General features: G+C 61.5%; 1 protein-coding gene across 9 annotated transcripts in view; it reads right to left on the bottom strand.

Annotated features, from left to right (window-relative positions):
• CAMK2B (calcium/calmodulin dependent protein kinase II beta) overlaps positions 1 to 13,049 on the bottom strand; it is a 93,154-nt gene that overhangs the window by 13,699 nt on the left and 66,406 nt on the right. For 3 of the 9 annotated variants that reach the window (XM_070467108.1, XM_070467101.1, XM_070467102.1), the window contains exons 6-14: positions 12,221 to 12,293; positions 8,718 to 8,820; positions 8,542 to 8,625; positions 7,753 to 7,847; positions 7,466 to 7,588; positions 6,919 to 7,002; positions 6,062 to 6,104; positions 5,054 to 5,128; positions 69 to 109 (exon numbers count right to left, since the gene is read on the bottom strand). In XM_070467108.1, the coding sequence (XP_070323209.1) occupies positions 69 to 109; positions 5,054 to 5,128; positions 6,062 to 6,104; positions 6,919 to 7,002; positions 7,466 to 7,588; positions 7,753 to 7,847; positions 8,542 to 8,625; positions 8,718 to 8,820; positions 12,221 to 12,293 (721 nt within the window). The remainder of the gene's footprint in view (positions 1 to 68; positions 110 to 5,053; positions 5,129 to 6,061; positions 6,105 to 6,918; positions 7,003 to 7,465; positions 7,589 to 7,752; positions 7,848 to 8,541; positions 8,626 to 8,717; positions 8,821 to 12,220; positions 12,294 to 13,049) is intronic. The other 6 variants (XM_070467111.1, XM_070467105.1, XM_070467124.1 and 3 more) reach the window with 3 other exon arrangements.

Here is a 13,049-nt window from a genome sequence, read left to right on the forward strand (position 1 = left end):
GACTGGGCCACGCCGCAGGCTGCGGCAGGGGGCCAACCACTGCCCCCTGGGCCGTGCCGGTGCCTTACCTTAACTCCGTCTGCTTTCTTGTTGAGTAAACTCTTGGCTGCTGCATTGGAGGAAACAGACATGGTGAGTGAGGGGCCTGGCTCCCACTGCAGCCCACCCCCTTGGCGTGAGGCAACCTTGGGCGCCTGCAAGGAGCCCAGGTCCCCAAGATCGAGTGAGCGGGCCACCCCAGGTCCCAAGGCAGGGTGGCTTCTGCCAGCTGGGGCCCGCTGGGGACAGAGCAGGTCTGTACCCAGTGCTGAGCAGGGCTACCCTGTGGGCGGCCTGGCCAGGGCTGCCTGAGGACCGTCATCCCCAGGGCAGGGGCTTCCGCAAGCCCGCGCCCATGACCTTGGAGGACCACAAGACTTCTCCTCCCACCTGAGATCGTGGGATCCCCCAAAAGGAGGGCAGGCACTGCCCTCGCCCCAGATGAAAATGCAGGACAGGGCAACAGGTTGGGGTGGTGGGCACCTCCCGGTGATTCTCCACGTCCTCAGGCAGGGATAAGCGGGCTGTAGCTGGCCACCCACATAGGGAGGGACTTGTCCCAAGCCCAGGTGCCTGCCTGCTCTCAGCCTCCCAGACCCCCTCCCTCAGCAGACAGCGCTCGGAGCTCTGCCCCTATGTCCAGGCCCCAGGCCATGCCTCTCGGTTCAGAGCACGCACACGGGGCAGCCTCACTCTCCCTCCTAGCCCCCCCGGCAGCCCCGGCCTTGGGCCACTTCTTGGCCTTGCTCTGGCAGCACTGACAGGGCCAACACAGGCCTCCGTGCCCATCCACCAAGGACCTTGAGCTCTGAGTGAGGGCAAAAGGAGGACACGCCTGGGGGAGGGTCCAAAAGGCCACCTGCACCCCAGGGTCTCACCACCTCTCAGATGCACAGCAGACGGCCCATCTCACCCCAACCTTCCACCCCACCCAAGAGGTCAGGATGCCCCGCTCTGCAACTCCGCCTCTCTGTGCAACGGCTTGAGAGGCCCTGACCTGCCACACCCCCGCAAGTCCTCAGCCTCCAGCACCTGCCCCCTTTACAGCGGTTAGTTTTAATTATAGAACTTAAAAAAAAAAAAGAAGAAGAAGAAGAAGTCAGCTTACCTTATGGAAAAGGAAAGGTGAGGAGGAGGGGAAGAGAGGGAATGAGGAAGGAAGGAAGAGAGAGAGAAAACAAGATTTGTGGAGGTTCAGGCAGGGAGCGCAAGTCTGCAGCCCGGGATTCAGCGGCTCCTGCCTCGCCCGCCCTGCCCACTCTTACGCCAAGCGGTGCCCCAGGACGGCCGGTGCAGGTTAGAGAAGCAGCCCGGGTCAGACGCCGGGGGCAGGGTCCCTTGCCCCAGAAGAAGGTGGCACAGCCCCGATGGCCGGCTCCAAAAGCTCTGGCTAACCAGCCCTGAAGTGGGGGCTGCCTGCTTAGAGGGACCGGGGAGCCCCGGCAGGTCTGCGGGGGGCACTTTGCTGCTGGGGACATCCCCAGAGACCACTGACTCCGACGGCACATCAGAAAGACAGGCACTCAGACCCAGAGGGATGCAGCGGTTATCAAAATGGGCCGGCTCTCCACCAGCAACATCTGCATCACATAGCCTGGGCCAGCCCCAGACCTCCTGGGTGGGCTCAGTTTAATTGTTCATTTGCTCTGGGGGATCCTGATGCTGTTTCAGTTTGAGAACCACTAATCAAGGTCCCAAGTAGGGTGGCCAGCCCAGTCCCTGGCTGCTGGGCGCCACCTGCTGATGCCCTTTTCCTGTCCAGGTGGCCTCTGGACTTTGTATGGGGACACAGATGACTATCCCCAGCCAGAGGGCCCTGTGGGGTCATTGGAGAACTGCTACACTGGGCGCAGCTTCAGTCCCCAGGCTTCCTCCCCAGTAGCCCCCCAATACCCTCGTTTTCCTCCTAGGATCCACGGGGCAAAGTTTAACGAAGAGCCAGACTCTTGGCCCCACCTCTTATCTGGCCAGCCTCACCCCCTGAGAAGCACCACAGGATCCCAGTGAGTGAAGGGACCACAGGCCTTTCCTTGTCCCCCAAGCCTGGCCACTGTGCAGTTCCTCCCAAGGGAGAGGCCTCACTTGGTGAGGCTGGTCTCAGGATCACACCCTGATGCCCGGGCAGCCCTGCCCTGCAGGCATCTGGGGCCACATCTCACTTCTATGGGAGACGCTGGAAAACCTCCCCTGGTGGCAGCCACATCTGCCTCCCTGTAACTCACCACGGAGGAACCGCCAAGCCCTTCAGATGTAGGAACTCCTGAGCCTCCAGGGCCAAAAGCCTGACTCCTGAGCAGCAGGACACCCCTGCTGACCTCACCTCTCTGCTCCCTTCCCCACCTCCCATGTGCGGGGAGGGTGCCACCGCCCTGAAGTGGGAGTCTTGCTGTGGTCGAAGAGCCCAGGGACCCTGTCTGTGCTGGCCAACCAGCTGGCAGGACAAGCCTGGAGGAAAGTGGCACGCACCCCATCTTGAAGGCACTTGTCATGAGAGCTGAGTAGGTGAGCAAACTGACCCCCAGCCCCCAACTTAAGGTGGGCAGTCTGGGGAGAGTCACCTCCCAGTGCCACACAGCAGTGATCAGCGGTGCTCCCGGCCAGCTCTTCAAAACCAGCGCAGGCCAGTGCCAGTCTGAGAAGTCCAGCCAGGGCCCGCTCAGGGCCCTGGTGGAGGTGGAGTCAGCTGTGCCTTGGGTTTCCCCCTGGGCAGGAAAGGGGGCCCGAGCATCAGAGCCCGGGTGGAGGCAGACGGAGACCCTGGGACAGCCCTGGGTCTTAGAAGGGTCCCCTTCAGTCCCTGATTCTGTCAGAACCCACATTCCAGACCATGGTATTCAAGACAGTACCAGTTCTGCTCCCTAAAAGCCATCCCTCTGGGGACACAGACCACACCACGGCCCAGGCTCTGGGAAGCCTGCAGCAGACACCTGTTCTTTGAACTGACTCCCACATGCTCCTCCTTGGGAATCCCCAGACCTCCGTGTCTGGACACACAGCTGCCCCCATCCTGACCACAGCTCCTGGCTGCCATATTCCCTAGAAATTCACATCTCTGGGTGAGATTAACCAGGATCCTGTTGACTTCCATCTACACTAGTGATTGAAGGCATAGGGAGTTTCTTCGTGTCTTCTCAAGTCAAATTCACTACTATGCGGCGGGAACTGAAGTGAACCAACCAGGAACCCTAGACCCCCGGGGAGACAAACAGCGGCCCTCTGCCCTACCCCGCCCCGGGTCCTCAGGGCCACGCCGTCACTGCACCCCAGCAGTTTGCCTGGGTCTCCTCTCGGTGAAGGCCAAGTGGGACCAACCAGGAGGCTTTGATGCACTGCAAAAGATCTACAGACATCCAGTCTTCCGCTGGCCGAGCGCTCTATGTCACCCCAGAGGCCATCATCCACAGAGAAGCAATGTCCCTGGGACTGAGCCCCCTCACCCGCCATGTCTCCTAGGTCCAGCACATTGGCTGAGGGGGGCTGCCCTAGCTGGGGTGTGACGGCTCAGCCCACAGGGCCCAGCCGTTACCTCGTCCCCTAGCTCGTCACTCACGGACAGCCATGCCGGGCTCCGTCCACATGCATGGACCACCGCAGGACACAGCGGCCCCGGGTGCCCAGGGCGGAGCCGCACATGCTCGCGGCCTCATGCACCGACGCCCAACATCCACTTGCAGGCAGCGGGCAGTGCAGGCGGGAGCCCCGGGCAGAGAGCGGCTCAGAGGCGCCTGCCTCACTCACCGCCCTCGGTCTTCACCAGGAGCCCCTAGTCTCACCGTTCCCTGCCCCTCTGCCCCTCCCTCCCCCAGGTGCTCCAGAAAGGCCCAGAAAATGAAGCTGACTCAGGACAGCCCCCAAAGGCCGTCCCTCTGGACCTGTCCACTGGGCTCACAGGAGGAGCGTGGACCCTCCTACCCAAGGATGACCCTGCCTTGAGCACCCCAGGAGGCAGCACTTGGGGTCCTCTGGGTGGGCAGGCAGGCCTGCACATCCTGCAGGGTCAGGGGAAAAGAGCCGGGCTGGACATGTAGGGAAGAAAGGGCCTAGGCCTGGGAGCAGCTGGGCATCTGCCCTGTCCCCGCAGACACTTGAGGCAGTGGCAGGAAGAGAGGGCTTCTTCTAGCCACACAACCCCATCTAGGGAGCACCTGCTTGGCCCTCAGCTGCAGCTCCACCCCGCTAAGTTCGTGCCACCCTCAGCTTGGGTTGGGGCCATGGGCTTCTTAGGAGGTCTTGGGGTCCACTAGCCTCATAGGGTCTGGCCAAGGTCACAGTCGGGTGACTCCCTGGAAAGTCTGCCCTTCACAGACAGGGGAGGCAGATGGGCAGACTCTGCCTCTCCCCTCATGGGCTGGGGACGAGGTGAGGGGCCTCACAGAAGGAAACCAAGAGGAGGTCTATAAAGTCATTCCCTGGGAGGCAAAGGGCCATGTATTGAGGCTCACAGGGCAGACATACGTGTTTGAGACTCTGTACGGACCACTGGCTCCATATGAGCGGCCAGGAGCACAGGGCACGTTCCTGAGGGCAGATTGAGGCCAAGTCCGGGGTGGATGGGGTGGCGAGTGGGCTCTCGGGCACGGTCTCTGCCCATGCCCTTCTCCCCAGGGCTCCCATTTGGGATTCAACCCCCCCAGCAGCAGCCCCAGAAAAGAGGCTCCTTGTCTTTCTAAATAGGGTCTTGACGGTCAAGTGGGGAGTGAGCCTCAGAGAGCAAAGGGCTCAGACCAGAAGTGGAGTGGGGGGGTCTCCTGACCCCCAGACTCAGGAATCAGGACCGGGGAATTCAGTCAAATGCACGCAGGGTGACATGGCTCGGGGGTCACCTCGGCTGGCCCCTCCTATAACAGGTGAGGCTGCTGGGACATGGATGCTGGCTCCCTGCCCAGGGTAGGGGCTCTGTGGGCGTGTCCACGGCGGGAGCAGGGGCTCCCGGGGCCTCTGGGGTGGCTCTCAAGGCCCTGCTGGCGGCTGCGTGCAGCGAGGGGAGCTGCATGCCGACAGGCGGGACGTCTACCTTGTTCCACCAGCCCCATGGTGGTGCCGGAGGCCGCGGTGGACATTGTGGCCGGAGCGGTGGTCTGTCTGCCCACTGTTAGCACCGGGTTAGAGACGAGGGGAGGGGCGGACACAGACGAGGGGTGGGCGAGGTGAGGGAAGAGAAGAGACAAAGGAAGCAGAAGAAGATTAGAGTCAAAGTTTAGGTGACGGATGGTTCCAGAACCCCTTTCACAGGAGCGTGAAAACAAGATGGAGACCGATTGACATTGGGAAAAGCATTTGCCTCCTTTCTCCTTGGAAAACCCCAGCGGGGCCTTCCGGGTGCCCGGCCGGGCGTGCGACAGGACACGTCCTATTAGTATTGGTGTGACAACATGCCCCCCGGCCCGGCAGCACAGTATCACAGCAAGGTAACAGGAGGGGGCGGGTGCTGATGCAAACGGACAACGAGGACGACCACAGACGCTCCCGCGCCGGCATCGCGGGCGACAGACAAGCCACAGGAGAGCGAGGGGGCAGCAGCCCCGCCTGGGGGACGTTGTCCCCGCTAGGCCTGCCCTGTCCCGAGGCCTCAGGGTCGCCAATAGACCCTCGGAGCGGCCGCACGCCCCCAGCCCTGCCCACCCTTCCTTCGTGCCCAAGCGGGCGGCCACCAGCCAGCGTGTCCGGAGCCTCCTCTTGCCTCCCTCTCTCCCAACACAGAACGGGTGCTCAGAGGATTCAGGACAACAACGAGGCCACAGAGGTGCCAACCAACACCTGGACAGATACACGGAAGTGCGGCCCGGCCGGCAGGCAGCTCAGACACAGACCCAACACGCAGGGACGGGCCCTCAGGGGGGCCCGGCCAGAGCCCAAGCCTCCTCTGAGGCCCAAGGGTCTCAGAGGGAGGAAGGCCGGGCCGGGCCGGGCTGGCAGCATAGGACGGGACTGTGGGGGTGAAGACGGGGCAGGCGGCTGGTGGCGGGTCACTCCCCAGGCTTCCCACCGCAGGCCTGCTGCTCCTGGAGATGGCTGTTCTCACCTGAGAAATTCCGTGTGGCCAGCATGGTGGTGAGGATCGCACCCTGGAGAGAGACACACGGCTGAGGCCAGGCGGAGACCCCCTCCCCCGACAACCCCCAGACCTGGGGTCAAGGCCTCTTAGAGAGCCAAGAGTTCTACACGCCCACCAGATGCACTCAGACAAGTCACCTCATGCAGAATTAACAGTGACCTGTCCTGGGCCCTAAACTAGCCACCAAACCAAGCTTCTAAAGTGTTTCAAGACCCCTGGGGGCACTGAGGCTAGGGGTCTGCCTCTCCCCACAGCCCTTCCTCTCTCTGAGAGGTGCATGCATAGCAGCCAGGGGCCTGGTCAGGCCTGAACATGTGCCCTCAGCACAGAGCAGCCTGTAGGCAGGACGGGCCTGGTGCCCAATGGCCTCCGTGCCCAGGGCCCCTTCCCTCCTGCCCCTCTGAGCCGCAGAGCTTGGCTGCTCTCCTGACCAGAAGTGCCCCGGGTCAGAAGCGGCTCAGCTCACTCCCACCCAGATAGCATATGACCGACCACAGGGCATGCCTCCCAGCCCCCTGCCACCAGGGAGCCCGAGGAACACCTCACAGGCAGCGTGGGAGACTGAGGAAGGGCCAGCCGACATCTGGGGGCCAGGCCCATGTCTGGGCACCTTTGGTGTCATTGCCAGGGAAGGGACCAAGTCCACCTGACACATCTGGTCTGGATTTCACCCATGAGCAGCCTGTCCTGGGTGGCTAGGACCCCTGCCAGGCCTGCTGGGACCCCTCTAGCCACCCCCAGGGCGGGGTCCTCAGCGCCTCTGGGTAGGCGAGCATGTGAGCGTGGCAGGGTGCCCTGGCCACACACTGGGGTCAGTGTCTCACCTTGAGCTTCCTCCGAGCGTTGAATTTTTTCAGGCACTCCACAGTCTCCTGCCTATGCATCATGGAGGCCACAGTAGAGCGTTGCTGTGGGGAGGGAACGAGGGAGGGTGTTACTGCAAGCAGCCCTGAGGGGCATCAGCTTTGTCCCCAAGGGGGGGCTCAAAAGAGGAGGGGTCAGGGAGAGGCTCAGGGCAGCAGCCCGCCTGGGGCTCTTGTGCCAAGAGCTACCAGCTACTCACTGCAGCCGGAGGCCACCTGTCCCCACTGCCTGCCTAATCTCCAAGTCCATCACCTCCTACGGCTGTCCACTCCACCTGTGCCCACCACCACCTGGCCCTCACCCTCCTTGCCACTCCATCCCCTCACACGCTGGACTGCGCCTCCTCTTCTCATGGAGCTCCTGTCCTCCCAGGGACTGAGGCCTTTAAATCACCAGCACATCCCAAGCCACATGGCCCTCAGGAGACCACAGGACCAACCCACTGGATTCGAGGAGAGGGCCCAAGGTCAACAGGCTAGGGGGTGGTCCGGGGCTGGTGCGACTTACGCAGACCCACGGGTGCTTCAGTGCCTCGTGTGCCGTGATGCGCTTGGCGGGGTTGATGGTCAACATCTGGTTGATGAGGTTTTTGGCTTCGGGAGTGACCGTGTCCCACTCAGGGGACGGGAACTAGAAAGGAAAACCAGGCACAGGGGAGCCTGAATCCCCCTCCCCAGACAGGAGACAGACTTCTCCAAAGAGTCTCATCTGAAAACAGGGGTGTCACCCCACACCCTGCCTCTGCCAGCCTGCCTCCCCCAGATGGGGAGGGATTGGGGGGTCCTGGCACTCACGTCATAGGCCCCGGCCTTGATCTGCTGGTATAGCTTGTGCTGGTCCTCGTCCCAGAAGGGTGGGTAGCCCACGAGCAGGATGTACAGGATCACCCCTGCGGAGAGCCAAGAGCCCAGGGCCTCATGCTGATGCCCTCACTGCCCACGCCCAGCAGCCCAGTGGAGCCCACCAGTGCAGCCACACACCAGTCGCATGCTGCCACAGGGTGTCTGGCGTGTGATCCCGGGATGGGAGCCAGATGCCCAGCTCTGGTACTGAACAGCTACAGGACCCTCAGCTAGTTTCTCAGCATTGGCTAGGGTGGGGGTCACTGCCCAAAGCCAGCAAGTCCCATGAGGACACTGGGGTCCTCAAGCACCCCCTCCTCTCTACCCCCACAGCCAGCATCAATCAGTGTCCCTCTTTGGAGACCCTCATGTTTGCAGAATGGCATAAACAGCTCCTCTGCCGCCCCACCCTACTTCACAGGGGAGGCCCGAGAACAGCCCCCTCCACTGCCCTGACTGTGGGGGCGACGCCCCTGGCAAGGAGGCAGCCCTGCCAGGGTGATCCACACAGCCCCCGCCCCTCCAGTATCCATCCACCATCCGGGCACTTGCTGCCCCTTCTCCAGACTGCTCTGCCGAGCGCGGGGCAGGCAGTGGGGTGGTGGGCTTCTCGGCGGCAGCCAGGGTTGTGTTAGTAATTCCGGTCTGGGTGGGAGGGTGCTCCCAGTTGGGGGCAGCCAGGTGTGGGTCTGGTGCAGTGCTTGTGGGTGCAGCCCACCTCGCCCGGCACACCAGCCTCACCGCACGCCCAGATGTCCACCGGCTTGCCGTACGCCTCCTTGCGCAGGACCTCGGGAGACAGGTAGCCCGGCGTGCCAGCGAACCCTAGCAAGAGGGGAAAGGGTGGTGTGAAGGACCACAGGGGCGGCCGACACCCCCGCCCTGTCCCCTGGCCAGCGGGCTGGCCGGGTACTCACCAAACCATGCCTGCTGGTCCCCCTGCACCTCAATGGCCAGGCCAAAGTCCGCCAGCTTCACCGCAGCCCCTTTGCACTTGCTGGCCAGGAGCAGGTTCTCGGGCTGTGGGGAAGGTGAGCAGCCCAAGGGTGTGGGGTTTACACCCAGGGGTGTCACCGGAGAGAGGGGGACAGAATACCCCTTGGCAGGTGGGGGTGCACAGGTCCCCTGACCACATGGGTGTCCCCCCAGCATGGCTGACATCTTTGGCTTGAGCACACCCCAGAGCCTGCACCCCACAGTCTATCTCTATCCCCCACTTGCCAGGGGCAGGGACATGAGCCCTAGAGCTGAGGGAAGCTGGTTCTCAAAGTGCAAGCTTGTGAACTCGGGGTGCTGGGACCAAAACAGCACATCCTGGAGGCCCCAGCAGGCTATGCGGGGCCAGACCCCCACTGTAGGGGGACTTCCCTCCCCCAACCAAGGCTGGCTGCACAGTGAGAGCAGCTGCTGGAAGGTTCAGGCACTTCCTGCAGGATGGAGACTCTCAAGGGCAAGGAGGAAAACCAAGGGCTCCTAAGGCCTGAGCAATGTAAGACATCCAAGTCCCACCAGCCCTGGGCTGGCTGCCCACAGGAGGGGAGGGCCCTGTGCGGACCTCCCGGTCTCGGGGAGCAGCACCTTGCTCATGCCAGAAGGAAGGGTATTCATCCCTGTCCCACTGGGGTGCCAAGGAGGCTGCTGCCCTGTGACTGGGAACACTTGGCTCCGAAGGCCCTAGGAGCTCCCTGTTCACTGTGTCCTGCTTGCTAGGCTCCTCCATCCCAGCCTGTCCCACTGGCCTCACCAGCTCCCAGAGGGCAGCGCTCAGAGCTCAAAGCCGCTGGACTCCCTCGGCCCTGGCTGCCGGGGGCTCTCCGGGCCCTCAGCCCCCTCACCAGGCCACCCTCCCGACAGGAAGGTCTGCTGACACCATGCCGCCCACCTTAGTGCCACCAAGAAAGACAAATGCCGCCAACAGAACTGAGTTAACCCTGCTTGGACACCAGGGGTGTGAGGACAAATCGTGTGGCATAGATGAATCATGCCAGTCCATGAGGCAGAAACCAGAGCTTCTCCAGGCCCCACACAGCTGGTGGATGAGGCTCCGTCACTCCAGGTGACACATGCTGGGGATACTCAGCCCTGCCTGCCCAGCACGGCCGGGAGGCCTCTGAATACCTTGATTTTGCCAGTGTGAGCAGGGCAGGGGGACCCCTTCAGTTCAGTTCAGTTCAGTTCAGTCACTCAGTCATGTCCGACTGCGACCCCATGAACCACAGCACACCAGGCCTCCCTGTCCATCACCAACTCCCAGAGTCCAACCAGACCCCTACCTCCCCACAAACCCCACACCAAGAAGTCTGAAATAGACACAACATTGCAAATCAACTATACTTCAAGTTTTTAAAAATTGTTTTTTTAAAAAAAGAAGTCTGAAATACTATGGGTCAGGGGCTGCAGCTGGGGGCTTGACGCAGCTTCTACAGATCAGATTCCCCCCACCCCAAGAAAATAAACCAGCATTCTTCGGCTTCCCAGGTGGCGCTAGTGGTAAAGAACCTGCCTACCAGTGAAGGAGACATAAGAGATGTGGGTTCGATCCCTGGGTCAGGAAGATCCCCTGGAGGACGAAATGGCAACCCACTCCAGTATTCCTGCCTGGAGAATCCCATGGACAGAGGAGCCTGGCGGGCTACAGTCCATGGGGTCACACAGAGTCGGACACAACTGAAGTGACTTAGAATGCCTCTCTGGGAAGAAGGAGCTAAGGGAACCTAGTCCCTGGAAAGAGCTGGGCAAGAAGGCTCTTCCCTGGGAGGAGACGGAGGGGACCCAGCTGGGTTGCACAGGGATGTTTCTGCTTGCAGGCCCCACCCTGGCTCCCTCACAGCCGCCAAGATGGCACCAAGCCCCTCTGCTCTCTCCACCCTCCACACCTTGGCTGAGAGGAAACCCACCACAGTATGCTCCTGGAGGTCTGTCTCGGCCAAGATGACAGAGGCCTCTCTAGAGGAGGAGGGACAGCCTGCTCCCCCCAACACCTGGTGGGAGACAGGAGACCAACTCGTCCTAACCCCTTTTTCCTTTTCTCAGCAAGGGTTCTGGGTGCCCTCAGGTCACACCTTGGCTGGGGAGAGCATCCATCTGCACTTTGGAGCTTTGGGCTCCAGGTTTGTTATGCACTGTGAGGTCCAGGATGAAGGAGGGATGCGTGCCCTCTTCCCTGCGGCCCCTATTTCCAGAGGCCCCTGAGTGAGGCCCATGCAGACAAGACACAGAGACAGAGGGGCACCCACAGGACAGGCAGTCATCGGGGGGAGCCTGGGCAGGCCCATGAGAGGATAGGGGACCACACAGCACATGCAGAGTGGGAGCAGGGACACATGAGGGCACAGGGTGGGTCCCGGGCCTGCTCCTGGTGGGACATCCCCTCAAGAGCAGCTCCACAAAATCAGCTCACACACACACACACACACACACACACACACACACACCTCTGGGCAGCCCCAGAAGGATGTGACTCCATTCAGCCCTAGCACCCACGGGAAGGTTGGTCTTAAACACCACCAGCAGGGATGCAGGCCCAGGGATCCCCCCATCCCCTGCAAAACCAACGAGAGAAGAAACTGACCCAAACTCAGACTTGGAGAAAGCTGAAGTCAAAGAAAGGAGGAGAGATTGAGAGGAGGAGGGGGGGGAGGGGGAAGGACAGGAAGAAGGGGGAGGAGAAGGGAGAGGCAGAAGGGCTGCAGCTCCTCCTGAGGGCCCCTCCCACCACACGGAGGCCCCGGGGGTGACAACTCTTGTTTTAAATGATTTGCAGTCACTTTGCCCAGAGCAGAGCCAAGGGCCACAGAGATGAGTAGAAAGGACTGGAAGTTTGAAGAGACCGAACTGGGCCCTCTACCCCCTGCTCCTGAGGCATCAGCCCCACCTGCGTGTACATTCTCTGTGTCTCTCCTGCCAGGTCCGAATCTCAACTGGAGCCCAGAAAGCGAGACCCCGCGTAGACATGTGCTACTAGGCTGGTTCTTGACAACTGTCCCCTCTCAGCCCTGAAGCCTAGAGGCATTGGGAGGGATGTATACAGACACATGCATGCATGCACACCCACAAACACACATGCACACACACACAGTCTCACACACATGCACAAATGCACATGCATATGTACACGTGCCCACACATACATGTCCATGTGTGCTCACAGACCCACATTCTCGCAAGCATGCACCTTCAAACACAAACACATGCACACACCCACTCTTATATGAGCCAATGCACATGTACACATGTGCACACACATTCTCACAGGCGTACACCTTCACGCGAAAACACACAAGAACACACATATGCAAACATCCTACACACACACGTGTCTTCTAGGGCACTGCCCTACCCCCGAGTCTCCCCTCAAACACGACATGCAGTTACAGACGACAGACACCTGGCACAGAGTGGGGGAGGGAGGGGAACTCACCTTGAGGTCCCTGTGGACGACCCCCATTTGGTGGCAGTGGAGAACCGCCTCCAGGATCTGCTGGATGCAGTGACTGCAGCAAACAGCAGGCGCATTAGTGCGGGTGGCCCCTGAGGAGTGGGCGGGGTGCAGGAGAAGGGTGCTGTGTGGGAGTGGTGGGGTCTCCAGCCCAGTGGGGGCCCGGGGGGGAGCAGGGAATCAAGGTGCTGCCTGCCACATGGGGGAGAAGACCCTGGCCAGAAGGGGGCCTCTGGGGCTCCCTCTTCACCCCCAAAGGTCAACACAAGGCATGCCCTCCCCTCTAACCAGGCCCCAGAGGAAAGATGCCTGGCCCCAGTGTACTCCACCCCAGGCTCATGCTGGCCATGCCTGGCCCTGAGCTGAGTGCCCTTGGGGAGAGAGGCCAGGGTTGAGTCTACACCCTGCAAGGCAGGCTGGAGACCCAGACATGGGAGGGGAGGGGAGGGGAGAGGTGAAAGGGCAAGGGAGAGAGGGCAGGCCAGTGCCACAGTGCGGGGGTGCTGCCCTGGGCACCAGGGCCCCTCTCTGTTCTGAGGCTGTGCTAACGCTGCAGTCACCAGCACACAAGTGTGAGAGCGGGTGTCATTTCATTAAAATAAATTTCATGTCCACTCTGGCTGCTGGCTGCCGTGCTAGACAGCTCAGCTCCATAGCAGCACTGGGGTCGCTGGGGGCAGCCTGGCACTCTCCAGGGCCCCGAGCCAGGGGCTTCCTTCCAGACTAGGGAGAAGTCTCGAGCCTTCTGGGGCATCACTGGTTGGAGAAAAAGGTCCAGGCTCTCCCCAGGCACCTCCCACACCTGGGTTTC

The sequence above is a fragment of the Odocoileus virginianus genome, chromosome 1 (genome assembly GCF_023699985.2).
Source record: "Odocoileus virginianus isolate 20LAN1187 ecotype Illinois chromosome 1, Ovbor_1.2, whole genome shotgun sequence".
Classification (NCBI taxonomy): domain Eukaryota; kingdom Metazoa; phylum Chordata; class Mammalia; order Artiodactyla; family Cervidae; genus Odocoileus; species Odocoileus virginianus.